This window comes from Primulina huaijiensis, chromosome 12, assembly GCF_012295235.1.
Source record: "Primulina huaijiensis isolate GDHJ02 chromosome 12, ASM1229523v2, whole genome shotgun sequence".
Taxonomy (NCBI): Eukaryota; Viridiplantae; Streptophyta; class Magnoliopsida; order Lamiales; family Gesneriaceae; genus Primulina; species Primulina huaijiensis.
Window position 1 is genome coordinate 17,211,326 of NC_133317.1, and position 15,111 is coordinate 17,226,436.

General features: G+C 38.2%; 2 protein-coding genes across 2 annotated transcripts; both read left to right on the forward strand.

The window, feature by feature from the left end:
• Window positions 1–1,040: 1,040 nt before the first annotated feature.
• Window positions 1,041–3,187, forward strand: LOC140990725 (protein ROOT PRIMORDIUM DEFECTIVE 1). Its single transcript, XM_073460564.1, has one exon. The coding sequence runs from the start codon at window positions 1,147–1,149 to the stop codon at window positions 2,479–2,481; it is 1,335 nt and encodes a 444-aa protein (XP_073316665.1). The 5' UTR covers window positions 1,041–1,146; the 3' UTR covers window positions 2,482–3,187.
• A 3,787-nt stretch (window positions 3,188–6,974) lies between these two features.
• Window positions 6,975–7,550, forward strand: LOC140989442 (uncharacterized). Its single transcript, XM_073458644.1, has one exon. It carries the CDS (start codon window positions 6,975–6,977, stop codon window positions 7,548–7,550), a length of 576 nt encoding a protein of 191 aa, XP_073314745.1.
• The last annotated feature ends 7,561 nt before the right edge of the window (window positions 7,551–15,111 follow it).

Consider the following 15,111-nt stretch of genomic DNA (forward strand, 5'->3'; position numbering starts at 1 on the left):
GTGGCTGCTGAAGAAAACTACTGAAATACTACTGTTGCTGAATGGGAAGGGCAGTGTGATAAGTTTACGGTTAGGGTTTGATATGAAAGAGTTTAAGTAGAAGCTTATGCACTGATGGACCTATAATAATAANTATGGAAGAGTTTAAGTAGAAGCTTATGCACTGATGGACCTATAATAATAATTAAGGGAGTTTAAAAGGGTTTAGGCCCATTATGCCATAAAATAAACCCATAATTAAGGGAGTTTCAAAAGGGTTTAGGCCCATTATGCCATAAAATAAACCCATCAAGCCCAAAAACCCTCCCGAAAAATATTTCGTTTAGGAACGTTTTTGAAAATATTACCCGAACACTCAAAAAGTCTCCCGAATCGTTAACATTTGCGTACCGGTAAAAATATAACTCGGCAAGTAAAAATAACCAACCAAAGCCCATTTTCAATATCATACATAAATGCACCATATATTAAATAATTATTTAATAAAAATATTTTTCTTTATTATCTCTAGTCTCCGTTACTCGTTCGAGTGGGAAATGCAATTTAAAACCCTAATACGTGAAACTTTAGATAACCAAGAGATAAACACCTAACCATGCAATAATCATGAAATAAATGCATAATAATAATTAACACATATTTTAAATAAAAACCCTATATTGCATTCAGTCAGGTTACGTTGTTCGAATTTCCTAGACCTTACAAGTAATGTTTGTTGGATTTTGTGGTTTCAAGCGAAAATGACTAAAACATAAAAATAAATTCAAGTCATTTTGGATAAACAAAACAACCAAATTTTGACAATTTAATTTAAATCCAAATATGACGACTTTGACTAAAATCGCAATTTTCCCTTACATCAGCAAATTGAAGAGAAAATTGCTGTAAGGTTCGAAAGCCAGCAAGGGTAAATTCGAACTCAATCCCTAATTCATCTTCAAATTGTAGTCATGTATGACGTTATAATTATAAGTAATGTTGTGTTGAATTACAATTAACTGTATTTTCACCACTGAACTCTCATCAAATTCAAAAAAGCACCCAATATTTCTTCTGATTCCCACAACGCCATTCATCATCTCCGCTAAACCGTCGACTTTCAAAATTAAAAACCCTAAACACCCAAGAAACCCTTGCCTCGCCGTAATGTGGGCCTTTATTTCATACGCTTCAAAGATTTCTATGTCCAAAATTCTTATCAGAACAATGTCTCAATCGACATCCATCCCCAAGAAGCAGGTTCGAATCCGAGACCACGGCTACGATGATTATATGGAAATCGAGAAGAAGATGCGCAAAGTCCTCGGATTCCAAGAACTGATCCTCTCACAACCCAACAAAATGATTTCCACTTCACGCCTGGACTCGCTATCTCGCCGAATCGGATTTAAGCAGCTTGAAGCTGGTCGGTTTATCCTCAAATTCCCCCACGTTTTCGAGGTGTTTGAACACCCCGTGCAGAGAATTCTCTATTGCCGGCTGACAAGGAAAGCTATCTCACAAATTCAGTGGGAAAACGAAGCTCTTTTGAATCAAGTGCCGGAAGCCGTGACCCGTATTAGGAAGTTGCTTATGATGTCTAACACGGGTAGGATTAGGTTAGAACATGTTCGGATCGCGCGCAAAGAGTTTGGTTTACCCGATGATTTTGAGTACTCGGTAATTTTGAAATACCCGAAGTATTTTAGACTGTTTGATGCTGATGAGACTAGGAACAAGTATATCGGAATGGTGGAAAGGGATGAAAATTTAGGTGTTTCTGAGATTGAGAAAGCGAGGGAAAGAGAGTACAGAGAGAAGGGCGCTGATGCAGAGGACGTTCGGTTTTCGTTTATTGTTAATTTTCCTCCTGGGTTTAAGATTGGGAAGTATTACAAGATTGCAGTCTGGAAATGGCAGAGGTTGCCATATTGGTCGCCATACGAGGACGTTTCAGGGTACGACCTGAGGTCTTTGGAGGCGCAGAAGAGGATGGAAAAGAGAGCAGTGGCAATGATTCATGAATTACTGACATTAACCGTGGAGAAGAAGATAACATTGGAGAGAATCGCTCATTTTAGGATGGCATTGGATTTGCCGAAGAAGTTGAAGGAATTCTTGCTCCAACATCAGGGGATATTTTACATTTCGACTAGGGGGAATCATGGGAAGCTTCACACTGTTTTCTTGAGGGAGGCGTATAAGAAGGGGGACTTGGTGGAGCCAAATGAGTTGTATTTGGCTCGGAGAAAGTTGGCTGAGTTGGTTTTGATGAGTCCAAGGAAAGCGAGAATCGATACGGAGTTGATTCATTACAGGAGGGGAAGAGAGGAGGATGATATGAGGGGTGTAAGAGGAGATTACATGGGGGATGACTTTCAGATCAAGGAAAATGGTAGGACTGGAGAAGATTTGGATGGTGTTATAGATGTTAGTAGTTCTTCAGATTACTCCGATGCGGATGACAAAATTGGTGTGGGACAGTCCGTCTTGTGTGACTGATTAACGAGATTTGCTAGGCTGGTGGTTGCCATTTAGCTAATTTCATGGGATGTGAGGTTTCGAATGTTTGTCTAATTCCAATCTGAGAATTAGAAAAATGAAATGTTGAAGTGGAATTTGAGCTAGTATACAATTTATAAGATTTGGGTTGTATCATCATCAGATATAATTTTGGTATAACGGCTCGGGGTAGGAATCATTCTACATAATTCAACCGAAGAACAGACTGCAAAGTGCCAATGATGTTTATTGACTCGGTTAACCTTGTAGATTGAAGAGCACCGTTCCACCTCTCTTTTTACTTCATGAGATGCTCACTTGTCACATGATAAGTAAACATGATAATTTACAATCTATTTATCAGCTGACTCGGGGAACATTGTTTATTTTTCAAACATTTTGAGGAGTTCTTGTTGCCAAACTCTCCTCGCCTAAGAAGCCAAAATTCTTAGCTTGACGCTAACACGGTGCCCGACTTGTCTAGTTATCTGGTTGACATGATTCAAAGCAGCAATCAGTTGCGTGCTTTCTTTCTGAGAGAATGCTGATTCTATCGTGGGAGCTAGTTTAAGATTTTAAAACAAATGCTGCAAGGTATTGGTCAAGTATGTGAATGAAGTTGTAAAGCTTGATTAAGCCGTGCCAATAGGAATGGTGATGGATAATTATTGCTTCAAAAATTTTAATGAACAAGGAGAAATTTCTAGTTTTTTTAGCGACAAAATTTTACGTGAAATATCGAAAAAATTATGAATAATGAGAAAGCAAGTTTTTTTACATCAAAACTTTATGTGAAATATCGAAAATACGTAATTTATCTAATGAAAATTTAATAGGCATCTCAGCCTTTGACTTTTTATTGAAATTGTATGATACTCTTGCTAACATGATTTTTTGAACACACACATGTGGCTAAAAGACCAATGTGAAGCTCAACATAGAGTTTATATTTCGCCTACAAGATATTCAACTCAAATTTATCTGCATCAAATAAAATGTGGAAAACGTTCGAATTTTTCCCTACGAAAGTGTTCCTTATTGCGCTAAAAGGCTTACACCAAAAGGGTTTTGTATGTTACACTGCACCATGATCATCTCTTTCTCTCAAAATCATTGGATTATATAGGTATCTTATGCTACGTGAGGTATAAATTCCATATTTTGGACATCCAGGGATTGAAATTTATCTCATATAGCAAAGAGAATACAATGCTTAAAGGAGGAGAAAATGTACGCCCATTAAAAGTTAGAACACTTTATTTACTTTATAAAGTAATTTGTGTTCCCTCCAAGATACGTTCGAAGTCAAGAACCTTATTATAAACCCAAGCATATAAAACACCCTAAGAACTAGTCTCACGTTAGACACCAGGAATTTGTTGAAAATGATGGAGTTGGCGAATGATTGTTTATAGTGTGATAAATAATTTATTTTAAAATGTATAAAATTTTGAGGGAGAATGAATAAAATTGTAAGTTCTAGGAAATTCGTACGTAACCCGACGGCATGCAATCTAGGGTTTTATTTAAATAAGTATTAATGATTTTTATGCATCTATTTCATGGTTGGCATGGATAGGTAGTCATTTTAAAGTTTCGTGCATTAGGGTGTTTAGATGCATTTCGCGCTAAAACGAGTAACGGAGATCAGGGATAATCAAGAAAATTATTTTTATTAAATAATTGTTTTTAATTATTTAATATAATGTGTATTTAAGGGAGAATTTCGAAAATGGGCCTTGGTAGGATATTTTTACTCGCTGGGTAGTATTTTAAACGAGTACGCAAATTTTATCGATTCGGGAGATTTTTCGAGGGTTCGGGCAATATTTTCTAAAATGTACCTAAACGAAATATTTTTTGGGAGTGTTATTGGGCTTGATGGGTTCGTTTCAATGCTTAATGGGCTCAAAACCCTTTTAATCATTTTAAAATTTAATTAAGGGTCCATTAGTGTTTTGCATTTTATTTAAACACTACCCTAAGCAAACCCTGAACCTAATAACACCTAGCAGTTGTCCTCTACCCTCCCACAGCAGCCTTCCCTCGTTTTTCAGCAGCAAACCATCAGAAACTTTGAAAATCCCTCAAGCTTTCAAGAAAAAGTATTCCCCGCCTCTCCGGTTCACGTCCCGCGCATATATCTTCGAGTTTTTGAGCACGTGAACATTAAGATACACCATGTATCTCTTTTTCTCATCATTTACACTATTTATATGCTGTTGTATATGTTTTTGCGTGAAATTTTGTTGGTCTATCATATAGCATCGTTTTTGCAAAGGTTTTGACATGAACATGGATTTATCTTGTGTACAACTCACGTTTTTCATGTCCTTGTGCAAGGGGTTTGGTGTTAGAGGGCTGTTTAGGATAGGAGTTAAGGGGACACATTGCTGGAGTCGAGCATTGGGTGATCTGGAGGATGGCCGAACGTTTTTGATTAGGTGCGGCTAGGTTATTTCAATTTTTCTTGACATGGCCGAGCCTTGCATATGCTTGGGGAGTCGGAGTTGTTAGGGTAGACCAGGGAGGGTTTTACGTGGTCAGTCTTGGTCCTAGGGTATGCTGGTTCGAAGCTGGTCCGGCTTCGTGTTTTCTAGGGTCGACGGTTCATGGTTTGAGGCGCTAGGGTTTTGTAGTGAGGCTAGAGCAGTAAATTCCAACAACTTTCCCGGGCTGGTTGAGTGTCTTAAGTGGTCTGGTCTAAGTGGTTTAGAGGCTGGTAGAGCACGGTTGGGTCATGGTTTAAGTTGGCAATGATTCAGTTAAGTTTCGGGCTGACTCGGTGTGGCGCCCGGTTTAGGAATTTATTATTATTCCCTTTCCAAGTGCCACAATTTTTTACTTGTACCAAAAAATAGTATGATAAAATTTTAAAAATGAAAATAGTAAAATTTATACTAATAAAATTGCATTTATGCACCTTTGTTGTATTGTGATGTATTTTAATGTATCTCTCGATACTTTGGACAAATAAAATTTGTACCGAAAAATAGTATGATAAAATTTTAAAAATGAAAATAGTAAAATTTATACTAATAAAATTGCATTTATGCACCTTTGTTTTTAGGGTGTCACACTCAGGTTAAAACCGGAACCTTGGTCCAAGTTTTAAAACGAATCGTTTAAGTTTTGGATCGGGCTCGAGTCTACCTCTAAGAAATGCTTTTTATTATGTTTTTAGGTGTTTTTAGGAGTTTGGTTGGATTCGGGTCGAAATTTTGAGGTCCAGGGGTAAAATGGTCAATTAGGGTTTCCAGGGACAAAATGATCATTTTGCACCTGGGTCGAGTTTTTAGTCCAGGCAACGCCCTAAACACGATTTGACATGTTTTAAATATTTATGTTATCACGTATATGACCTTTTATGTAATTATGAAAAATGCGTTGTATGCTTGATTTTAAAGAAAATTATGTATATGCATGATTTTGATACGTGATAAATATGATGACATGTTTTGAAAGATGAGAGTTGGTTGTGACTATATGTATATGTATACGATGATATGAAAGGCCAATGCTCAGTGGGCGGGTAATGCTGTCACTGATGTCCTCGCCGTCGGGTACCGCGGTTATACGTAGATGGATCTATCGAAAAGAGCTGATACGAAAGTCACAACTAATGAACTGAATTCAATCAAGAAAATGTATAAGTATATGATGATTATGATGAGACAAGTTTTGACACGTTATACTTTTATACGATATGTTTACGCTTACGTTTTTAAGATAATGAAATGTTTGTAGATTTCAGTACTTTTCACTGTTTCCTGTTATGTATATGTATTCGTTATAATGTTGCAGGTGTGTTGAGTCTTTAGACTCACTAGGTGTGAATGATGCAGGTTATAAGCGTATTGATCAGGAGATTGGAAGTGCCGAAGACTGAGTAGGCAGAGTTGGATGTGCGCACGCGAACTCGAGGACCTTATTTCTTCTGCACATAATGTTTATGAGATACAAGTGATTTGGATATTTTCATACTGTCTTTTTAAATGTTGATGGTCCGACAGGAGTTTTGGAAATATTTTTAACTGCATTAATTTTCAATATTGAATTCCCCTTAAATTTTTGTGTGAGTTTCAACAGTTATTGCATGCGTGCTTGTAAATATTTATTTTTGAATTGTAGCTTTTTTTTTAAATAAATAAAAAAATTTTAGTAGACGTTTCAGTTGGTATCAGAGCAAGGATCTTGTATAGGGTTATGCTACTACAAGCTTCTCCAACTCAGTCTTCAAGCCTCAAATCTATAAGTTTACATGTTTTAGTTCTATCACCTGCATGTTTATTTGATTTATGTTTTACCGGGACTTACAGTACATGTTTAGATGCTTTCATGGTTAATGATTAAATGATTTGAAAACTAGATTAAAATGTTTGATGGGTTACTTTTAGAATTTGGATTGTGTTCGGATATCATGCCTCCCAGACGCTCCCCAGTACAGACTCTCAGGATGATACTTCAGGAGGCGGCAGAGAGGCAACCATGTTATGATCGCCGCAGCAAATCCCGTAATTGAGGGTATCGCTAGACTTATGGAGCAGGCGCATCAGACTCCCCGACCTCAGACCGATAGTTATGAGAAGTTCAGACGGCTCAACTCGAAGGAGTTCGGGTGTAGCACTGACCCTTTCGTGGCGGAGGGTTGGATTCTGTCTTTGGAGCTACATTTCCAGCATCTGGAGATGAGAGATGGCGACCGAGTCAGGTGCGCCAATTATATGCTGAGAGATGATGCATCTCTATGGTGGGAGGGAGCTGCCCACGGGGTGAACTTGGCTACCCTCACTTGCGAGCAGTTCAAGGAGGTATTCTACGGCAAGTATTTCCCAGCTGATGTCAGGTGTCTCCTGACGAGGGAGTTCATGAGTCTTCGCCAAGGGGACTCGACTGTAGCCGAGTTTATTCGAAAGTTCGACAAGGGCAGTTATTTTTTGCCCTTTATCGCTAGAGATGTCGCTCAGAAGCTGAGGTATTTCATGGATGGATTGAGACCCACCCTGCACCGGGATGTTATGTTGATGAGACGGACGAGCTATGACGAGGCCACCGCTTGTGCTTTTTAGGGGGACAAGGCGCTAAGTGACAATGATTTTGAGATGCAGCGAAAGAGGCATCAGACCCAGCCTAGCGCGCAGCCGCAGAAGAAGCAGTACTCAGGGCCACCGAGGCATCCGGGGCCGCAGAAGCCCCAGGGACAGTTTCAAAGACCAGGACAAGCACCAGGGGCTCCTAAGCCGGCAGAGAGGCAACCATGTAGGTAGTGCAACCGGTTCCACTTTGGCAAGTGTATGTGGGGAACCTTCAAGTACTTCATTTGTCAAGAAAAGGGCCAAAAGGCTGCTGATTTCCCCCGGAACAAGGGCCCCACGACTGGCAGGGCCTATGTGATGCATTCAGGAGAGGCAGAGGCGGAGCCAGACTCTACGCTGATCACCGGTAACCTTTTCGCTTAAAAATTTTAAATTTACCGCCTTGATTGTGTGGGTTATATGATTTTTATGAGAATATTTTTGGATCGAGTACCTAGAATAAATTAGGTTTCATGTTCTAAATAGTTGGACCTAAGGATTGAATTGAATCAATTAAGGGTTTTTAAGGACCACCTTGCAATAACCAAAATTTTAAGGACTGTTTGCGAATTTATTAATTTTTTGCGGATCAATTTCGTAAATTTCAAAAATTTTAAGGAATTATTTGGGCTAAATTCGAAAATTTTTGGACAAATTTTCAATTTTGAAAATTTTAAGGTCAAATTGTAAAGAATTCAAATCTTTAAGGGCCAAATTGCAATTTCCATAATGTTTGAGGTAAAATTCAAAGATTTTGGGATAATTGCTGATAGGAAATTTCTTAAGTTTCAACGCGATCAGATTTGATGGTATGTTTTGTCGCATGAAATATATATATATATTTCAGGTGTAGCCACATACATTGCTAGATTCCGGAGCTACACATTAGTTTATATCCGAATCTTTTATCAAGCGACAAGGAATCATACCAGAGGATATGGATTTTGGATTCAGAGTTTTGATTCCATCCGGAGATCATATGTATACCTCACAGATAGTGAAGGGATTGGAGCTTCGGTTACAGAACAACGCGGTGCAAGCAGACCTAATTGTGCTACCGCTACCGGAGTTCGATATTATTCTCGGTATGGAATGACTTTCTTCGAACGGAGCTGTCATAGATTTTCGACAGAGGTTAGTATCTTTCCGACCGACCAGCGGTAAGTTGTTTTTATTCGAGGCAGCCAAACATCACATCATTTCTTGCATTTGTGCGAGGAAACTCATGAGGAGAGGCTGCCAGTTAGTTTTGGCCAGTATCGTGTCAGTGACTGAGCCAGTCATTCAGAGCCTAGAGGAGGTCGAAGTGGTCAGAGACTTCCCCAATGTTTTCCTTAACGACGTTTCAGGCATCGCACCAGATAGAGAGGTGGACTTTTCTATCGAGGTTATGCCAGGTAACATGCCTATTTCTAAGGCACTCTATCGTCTAGCACCTGCAGAGATGAAAGAACTGAATGATCATATTCAGGACTTGCTAGATAAGGGTTTCATTTGCCCTAAATTTTCTCCATGGGACGCACTGGTATTGTTTGTTAAGAAGAAGGATGGCAGCATGCGGCTCTGCATTGATTACAGAGAACTGAACAGAGTCACGATCAAGAACAAGCATCCACTGCCCAGGATCGAGGAACTATTTGATCAGCTTCAGGGAACATCAGTATTCTCAAAGATAGATCTCCGATCAGGATACTACCAGCTGAAGGTGAGAGAGTCTAACGTGCATAAGACGCCATTCAGGACGCGTTATGGGCAATATGAATTTATGGTGATGCCCTTTGGTTTGACGAACGCTCCAGCGATCTTCATGGGTATCATGAATCACGTCTTTCAGCCGTACTTGGATCAGTTCGTCATAGTTTTCATAGACAACATCCTGATCTTTTCAAAGAGCAGAGAAGAGCACAGTCGGCATTTGGGGACCGTGCTGCAGACTTTACCGGACAGACAGTTTTATGCCAAGTTCAGTAAGTGCGAGTTTTGGCCTGACAGAGTGGCATTCTTGGGCCACATCATATCCCGAGATGGAGTGGAGGTTGATCCTAGTAAGGTGGAGGCAGTCCGAGGTTGACCAGCACCGAAGAGAGTGACAGAGATCCGTAGTTTCTTGGGATTGGCTGGATATTATCGGAAGTTCATTCAGGACTTCTCTTCTATTGCGGTGCCTATGACCGCTTTGACGAAGAAGAATGTCAAATTCATATGAAGATCAGAGTACCAGTAGAGTTTTGACAGAATGAAGCAAGCATTGACCACAACATGAAGCAAGCATTGACCCACAGACTGAAGCAAGCATTGACCCACAGTACCTCGTACTCCATCCATCCAAGGAGTATGAAGATGTATAAGGATCTTCAGTCACTTTATTGGTGGCCGAGCATGAAATATGATATTCTGTTTTTCGTCTCAGAGTGTTTAACTTGTAAGTAGGTCAAAACAGAGCATCAAAGACCTGCAGGAAAGGTGAGACCACTCACTTTTCTCGAGTGGAAATGGGAGATCATTACCATGGACTTTGTGACAGGGTTTCCGAGGACGACTGGAGGATATAATTTCATTTGGGTGATAGTCAATCGGCTCACTAAATCATCACACTTTTTATCGATCAGCAAGACTTTCACCATGACCCAGTACGCAGAGCTGCACTTCAGAGAGATAGACAGACTGCATGGGATTCCAGTGTCCATCGTGTTAAGCAGGGATCCGAGATTCACGTCTACGTTCTAGAAGAGTCTGCATCAGGAATTGGGTAATATGTTGCTATTCAGTACAACTTTCCATCCTCAGACCGACGGACAACCAGAGAGGGTGATTCAAGTTTTGGAGGACCTACTTAGAGCTTTTATGATCGACTTCCAGGGCAGCTGGGAGCCGAAGACCTCTCATGGAGTTCGCGTACAACAATAGTTACTAGGCATCCATTGGCATGGCTCCATATGAAGCATTGTACGGGAAGAAGTGTAGGTCCCCAGTGTATTGGGATGGGTAGGAGAGAGGGCAGAGTTAGGACCGGATATCGTCAGTCAGACTGTAGAGTTAGTGTAATGGACTGTACTTTAAAACTACTTAAAATTTTGCGGAAAATAAAAATTTTTCTTAAATAAGTAATAATATCTCAAAATGCGATATAAATAAAATGTTTGACTAAATATTTAAAATATAAACGAGTACAAATTATTTCCGTGACATCGTCACAAACTAAACGAGCTTGCAAAAAGGTACTTGTTTAAAAAACATGAAGTAATTTCATTAAAATCAGAGTAAATGAATTTAACATGCATAAAATACTTGAAAACATAAGCGGTCCTCGGGTTAGGTCTCCGCTCAGTCGGAGCCAACTCACTGGTTCCCGTCTCTCGTCTCCTCATACTAGTCCTCACCTGCATCGATCAAGTCTAGTGAGTCTAAAGACTCAACAGGTAAAAACTGAGAATAGCAAGTAATACATAATAAAGCCACATGATTTTAAAGTAGCACATACTTACTCAAACTCTGAATATACTTACGTAAACATAGACGTGCCATCAATTCATAAACTTTTTCATAGACGTGATGCATCATACATACTTAAACATGCATAAACATCATCATTTTGCGTATAGATATGTTTCAAAGCAAGTGACCCATAACACAATGCGCCTGATCAGACTAAACCACAGTACTGGGCTGACAGGGATCATCATGGCCTTTCGACCGAACCTCCACTCCCACATACATAAGATCCCCGGTCATGCTTTACTGGGTGGAGAGGTCCCCGGACACGTTCTCCGACTTCCAAACCCGTAACATAATTGGTCACAAGACAATTCGCATACCTCAAAAACATAAAACATTTTCCTTTTGCACATCGAACATACGTAAAAACGTCGAGGGCTTCGTTGGATCCCGCTTGGGTGGCTGCTGCACATACTAACACATTATACATACCTGCCCAAGACAAAAATCCAGAATACCTAGTGCTCGGGCGGTAACATCTTACCGCTCGAGCGCGCCCTGTCCAAAAGGACTGGCGCTCGAGCAGTAGAATCTCGCGCTCGAGCGCCATCCTGTGTTAAGAAGAGAACATTTTTATTATAGCATCACAGTTTGAGCAGTCACACGAGAATGAACATAACTCACTCGTCTCCTGTCCGAAAATTATGAACTTATTGTCAAATCGAAGATAACAAAAAGTACTACGTTTTGTAAGTTAGACATTTTCCAGAAAACCGATTGAAAATTAGCAGGATTCGAAATGACAGCAGATTCGATTTTTGAGATCTAAAACTTGTTTCAAAATCATTCCAAGCATCATCGCTCAAACTTTGGATAACATAAACGGATTTTTACACACAATATGCATCAAAATATTTACTATGACAAGATCGATGCAAAATGATTAAAGATTATACATGCCTTGATGATTTAAACTCACGATACGACGAATATCGAAGCAAGGAGATGCGAGAACCGATCCGAGAAGACTTGTGGAACGATTATCGCTGCTAAATAAATGTTAGTTTGCTGAAAGAAATCGAAGGGGAAGGGTTGGCTGCTGGAACACTCTAAGAAACCTAGTTATTTCAAAAAGAGAGAAATACCAAGTGTGTGTGGCAGTTTGTGCCGATGTGTGTGTGTGTGTGTAGCGTGTATGTGTGTGTGTGTGTGATTAGAGAGTTAATTAGTGGGTTAATTAGATTAATAAAAATTCTAGTAACCAATTAACAACCCCTAATTTTAAATAAATACACATGTTCAAATTTTCAAGATTTAAAATCTCCAACTAATCAAATTAGTATTTTTGAAAAGCTTAAAATCTTAAAATCACCTAATAAATTAAATTAGTTTTTAAAATGATTAAAATTTCATAAATCATTTAAAATACCAATTTTCTTGACTTGAAATAAAATACAACACTATTCATAAATCGCCTAAATCGTCACCGGTCTCTTTTTCCGATCCCGTATCGAATATTTGTCTGAAACATAAAACTCAAGAAAACGTTTTAATGTGCATCAAATAAACATGTAATAATTTAAAATAATGCAAATCATAAATCATGCATCGCTAAAATCATTTTAAAATTAAATAAGTAATTTAACAATTTAATAAATGCATGGGTTTACGCGTACTGATTTTGGGCTCTACAGTTATTGGTCAAGATCCGAGACAAGATGAAGACCGTTCAGAGCCGACAAAAGAGTTATGCATATCAGAAGCGCAGAGATCTTGAGTTCGCAGTAGGGGATCATGTGTTCGTGAAAGTTGCACCGATGAAGGGTGTGATGAGATTTGGGAAGAAGGGCAAGCTCTGTCCTAGATTCATAGGACCGTTTGAGATCCTAGAGAGAGTTGGGACACTCGCATACAAAGTTTCTTTACCACCGAATCTGGCGGGATTTCATAATGTGTTCCATGTCTCTATGCTGCAAAAGTACATGTCGAATCCTTCGCATGTACTAAACTTTGAGACACTTCAGCTGAAACCGAACCTGTCTTTCGAGGAGAGACCCACTCAGATTTTTGATAGACAGGAAAAGAGTCTCTGGACCAAGGTGATCCACATGGTCAAATTCAAGTGGCTGAATCATTCCGAGGAGTAGTCTACTTGGGAGACGGAGATCGAGATGAGAAATCGCTACCCGGAGTTATTCGGTATGTTTTATATTTCGAGGACGAAATTCTGTTTAAGGGGGGAGAATTGTAAGGTCTAGGAAATTCGAAATACGTAACCCGACTACATGCAATCTGGATTTTTATTTAAATAAGCGGTTAATGATTTTTATGCATCTATTTCATGGTTGGCATGGATAGGTGGTCATTTTAAAATTTCATGCATTATGGTGTTTAGAAGCAATTCGCGCTAGAACGAGTAACGAAGACCGGAGATAATCAGGAAAAATATTTTTATTGAATAATTGTTTTAAATTATTTAATATAAGGTGTATTTAAGGGAGAATTTCGAAAATAGACCTTGGTAGGATATTTTTACTCTCTAGGTTGTATTTTAAACCGGTACGCAAATTTTATCGATTCGGAGGACTTGCCCAGTACTTCGGGCAATATTTTCTAAAATGTACCTAAAGGATATATTTTTTGAGAGTGTTATTGGGCTTAATGGGTTCGTTTTAATGCTTAATGTGCTCAAAACCCTTTTAATCCTTTTAAATTTTAATTAAGGGCCCATTAGTGTTTTGTATTTTATTTAAACACTACCCTAAGCAAACCCTAATCTAATAACACCTAGCAGTCGTCCCCTACCTTCCACAGCAGCCTCCCCTCGTTTTTTAAGCTGCAAACCAACAGCAACTTTGAAAATCCCTCAAGCTTTCAAGAAAAAGTCTTCCCCGACTCTCCGGTTCACGTCCCGCGCGTAGATATTCCCGTTTTTGAGAACCTAAACGTTAAAGGACACCATGTATCTCTTTTTCTCATCATTTACACCATTTATATGTTGTTTTATATGTTTTTGCATAAAATTTCATTGGTCTATTGATGCGACTTTGATTGTTGCACTTCCAAGACCAGGTTGCCCACAAGTAATATAATTGGATGAGTCCGAATATCGTATCCACATGAAAGCTAAGGTGATTACAAGTCCACTACAATGTCCTTTTGTTTTGTTTTTTTTTTCTTTTTCTTTTAATTGTTTGAATCTTTAATTGATAATTTTGAATTGCTCAAATTTTAATTTAAATAGTTGAGATTAAAGGATCCACTCTTGGTATTTTAATAAAGTTAACATTAATGAATATTATTAAAATCCACTTAATAAAATGGTTCCAATAAATTAAATGGTTGGTAAAACAAACTAACATTTAAATGGTACCAATAAATTAATAGTATGATATGTTGATATATAATAAATAAAGACATCCACTTTAAATGGTTGGTAATACCAAACTAACATTTAAATGGTTCCAAGAATTTAGTGTAACATATAGCAACAATCCACTTATAAGTAGGGTATAATAATGCTTAAAGAAATAAATATAACATAAACAATAAATAATGATTAAATAATATAAAACATAGATTCTTACCTTCTAATAACCTTATTATCATGCCAAGAGTTTCACCATTTCATCTCAACTTTGGGAAGTTAGCTACTCATTATTCAAAGTGTAAAACTTTGAATATGAAATTAACATTCTAATTATATTTAATTGAAGAAATAAAAGAAAAACAAAGAGAGAAATATTATGAACTCAAAAGTTTGTTCATAAAATGAGGGATATCTTTATACATTACAATGATAGCCAAATTTGGGGAGACAACCACAAATAAAATATTATTTTTTTGCACATAAGTCTTCATTGGTGTTCCATGAAATTATGTTATCATACACATCACTTTTGAAAATCTTCCCATCTGAATTTTCTTTTNTTCCATCTGAATTCCTTTTCCACATAAAACAAAAAATGTAGATAATTGAGTTGTTTGAATTGTGGTATTTTTTTTTTAACCATTTGACCAAGTAATTTGAAATATATGGTCAAAATGCTAGAGCATGGTAAAACTGCCACTCTATTGGTAACTTTATTTGTTGCTTAATTTGATCTCAATTGTGAGAATA

Coding starts and splice junctions, on each gene's coding strand:
- LOC140990725 (XM_073460564.1), top strand. CDS start 1,147: ATGTGGGCCTTTATTTCATACGCTTCAAAGATTTCTATGTCCAAAATT.
- LOC140989442 (XM_073458644.1), top strand. CDS start 6,975: ATGATCGCCGCAGCAAATCCCGTAATTGAGGGTATCGCTAGACTTATG.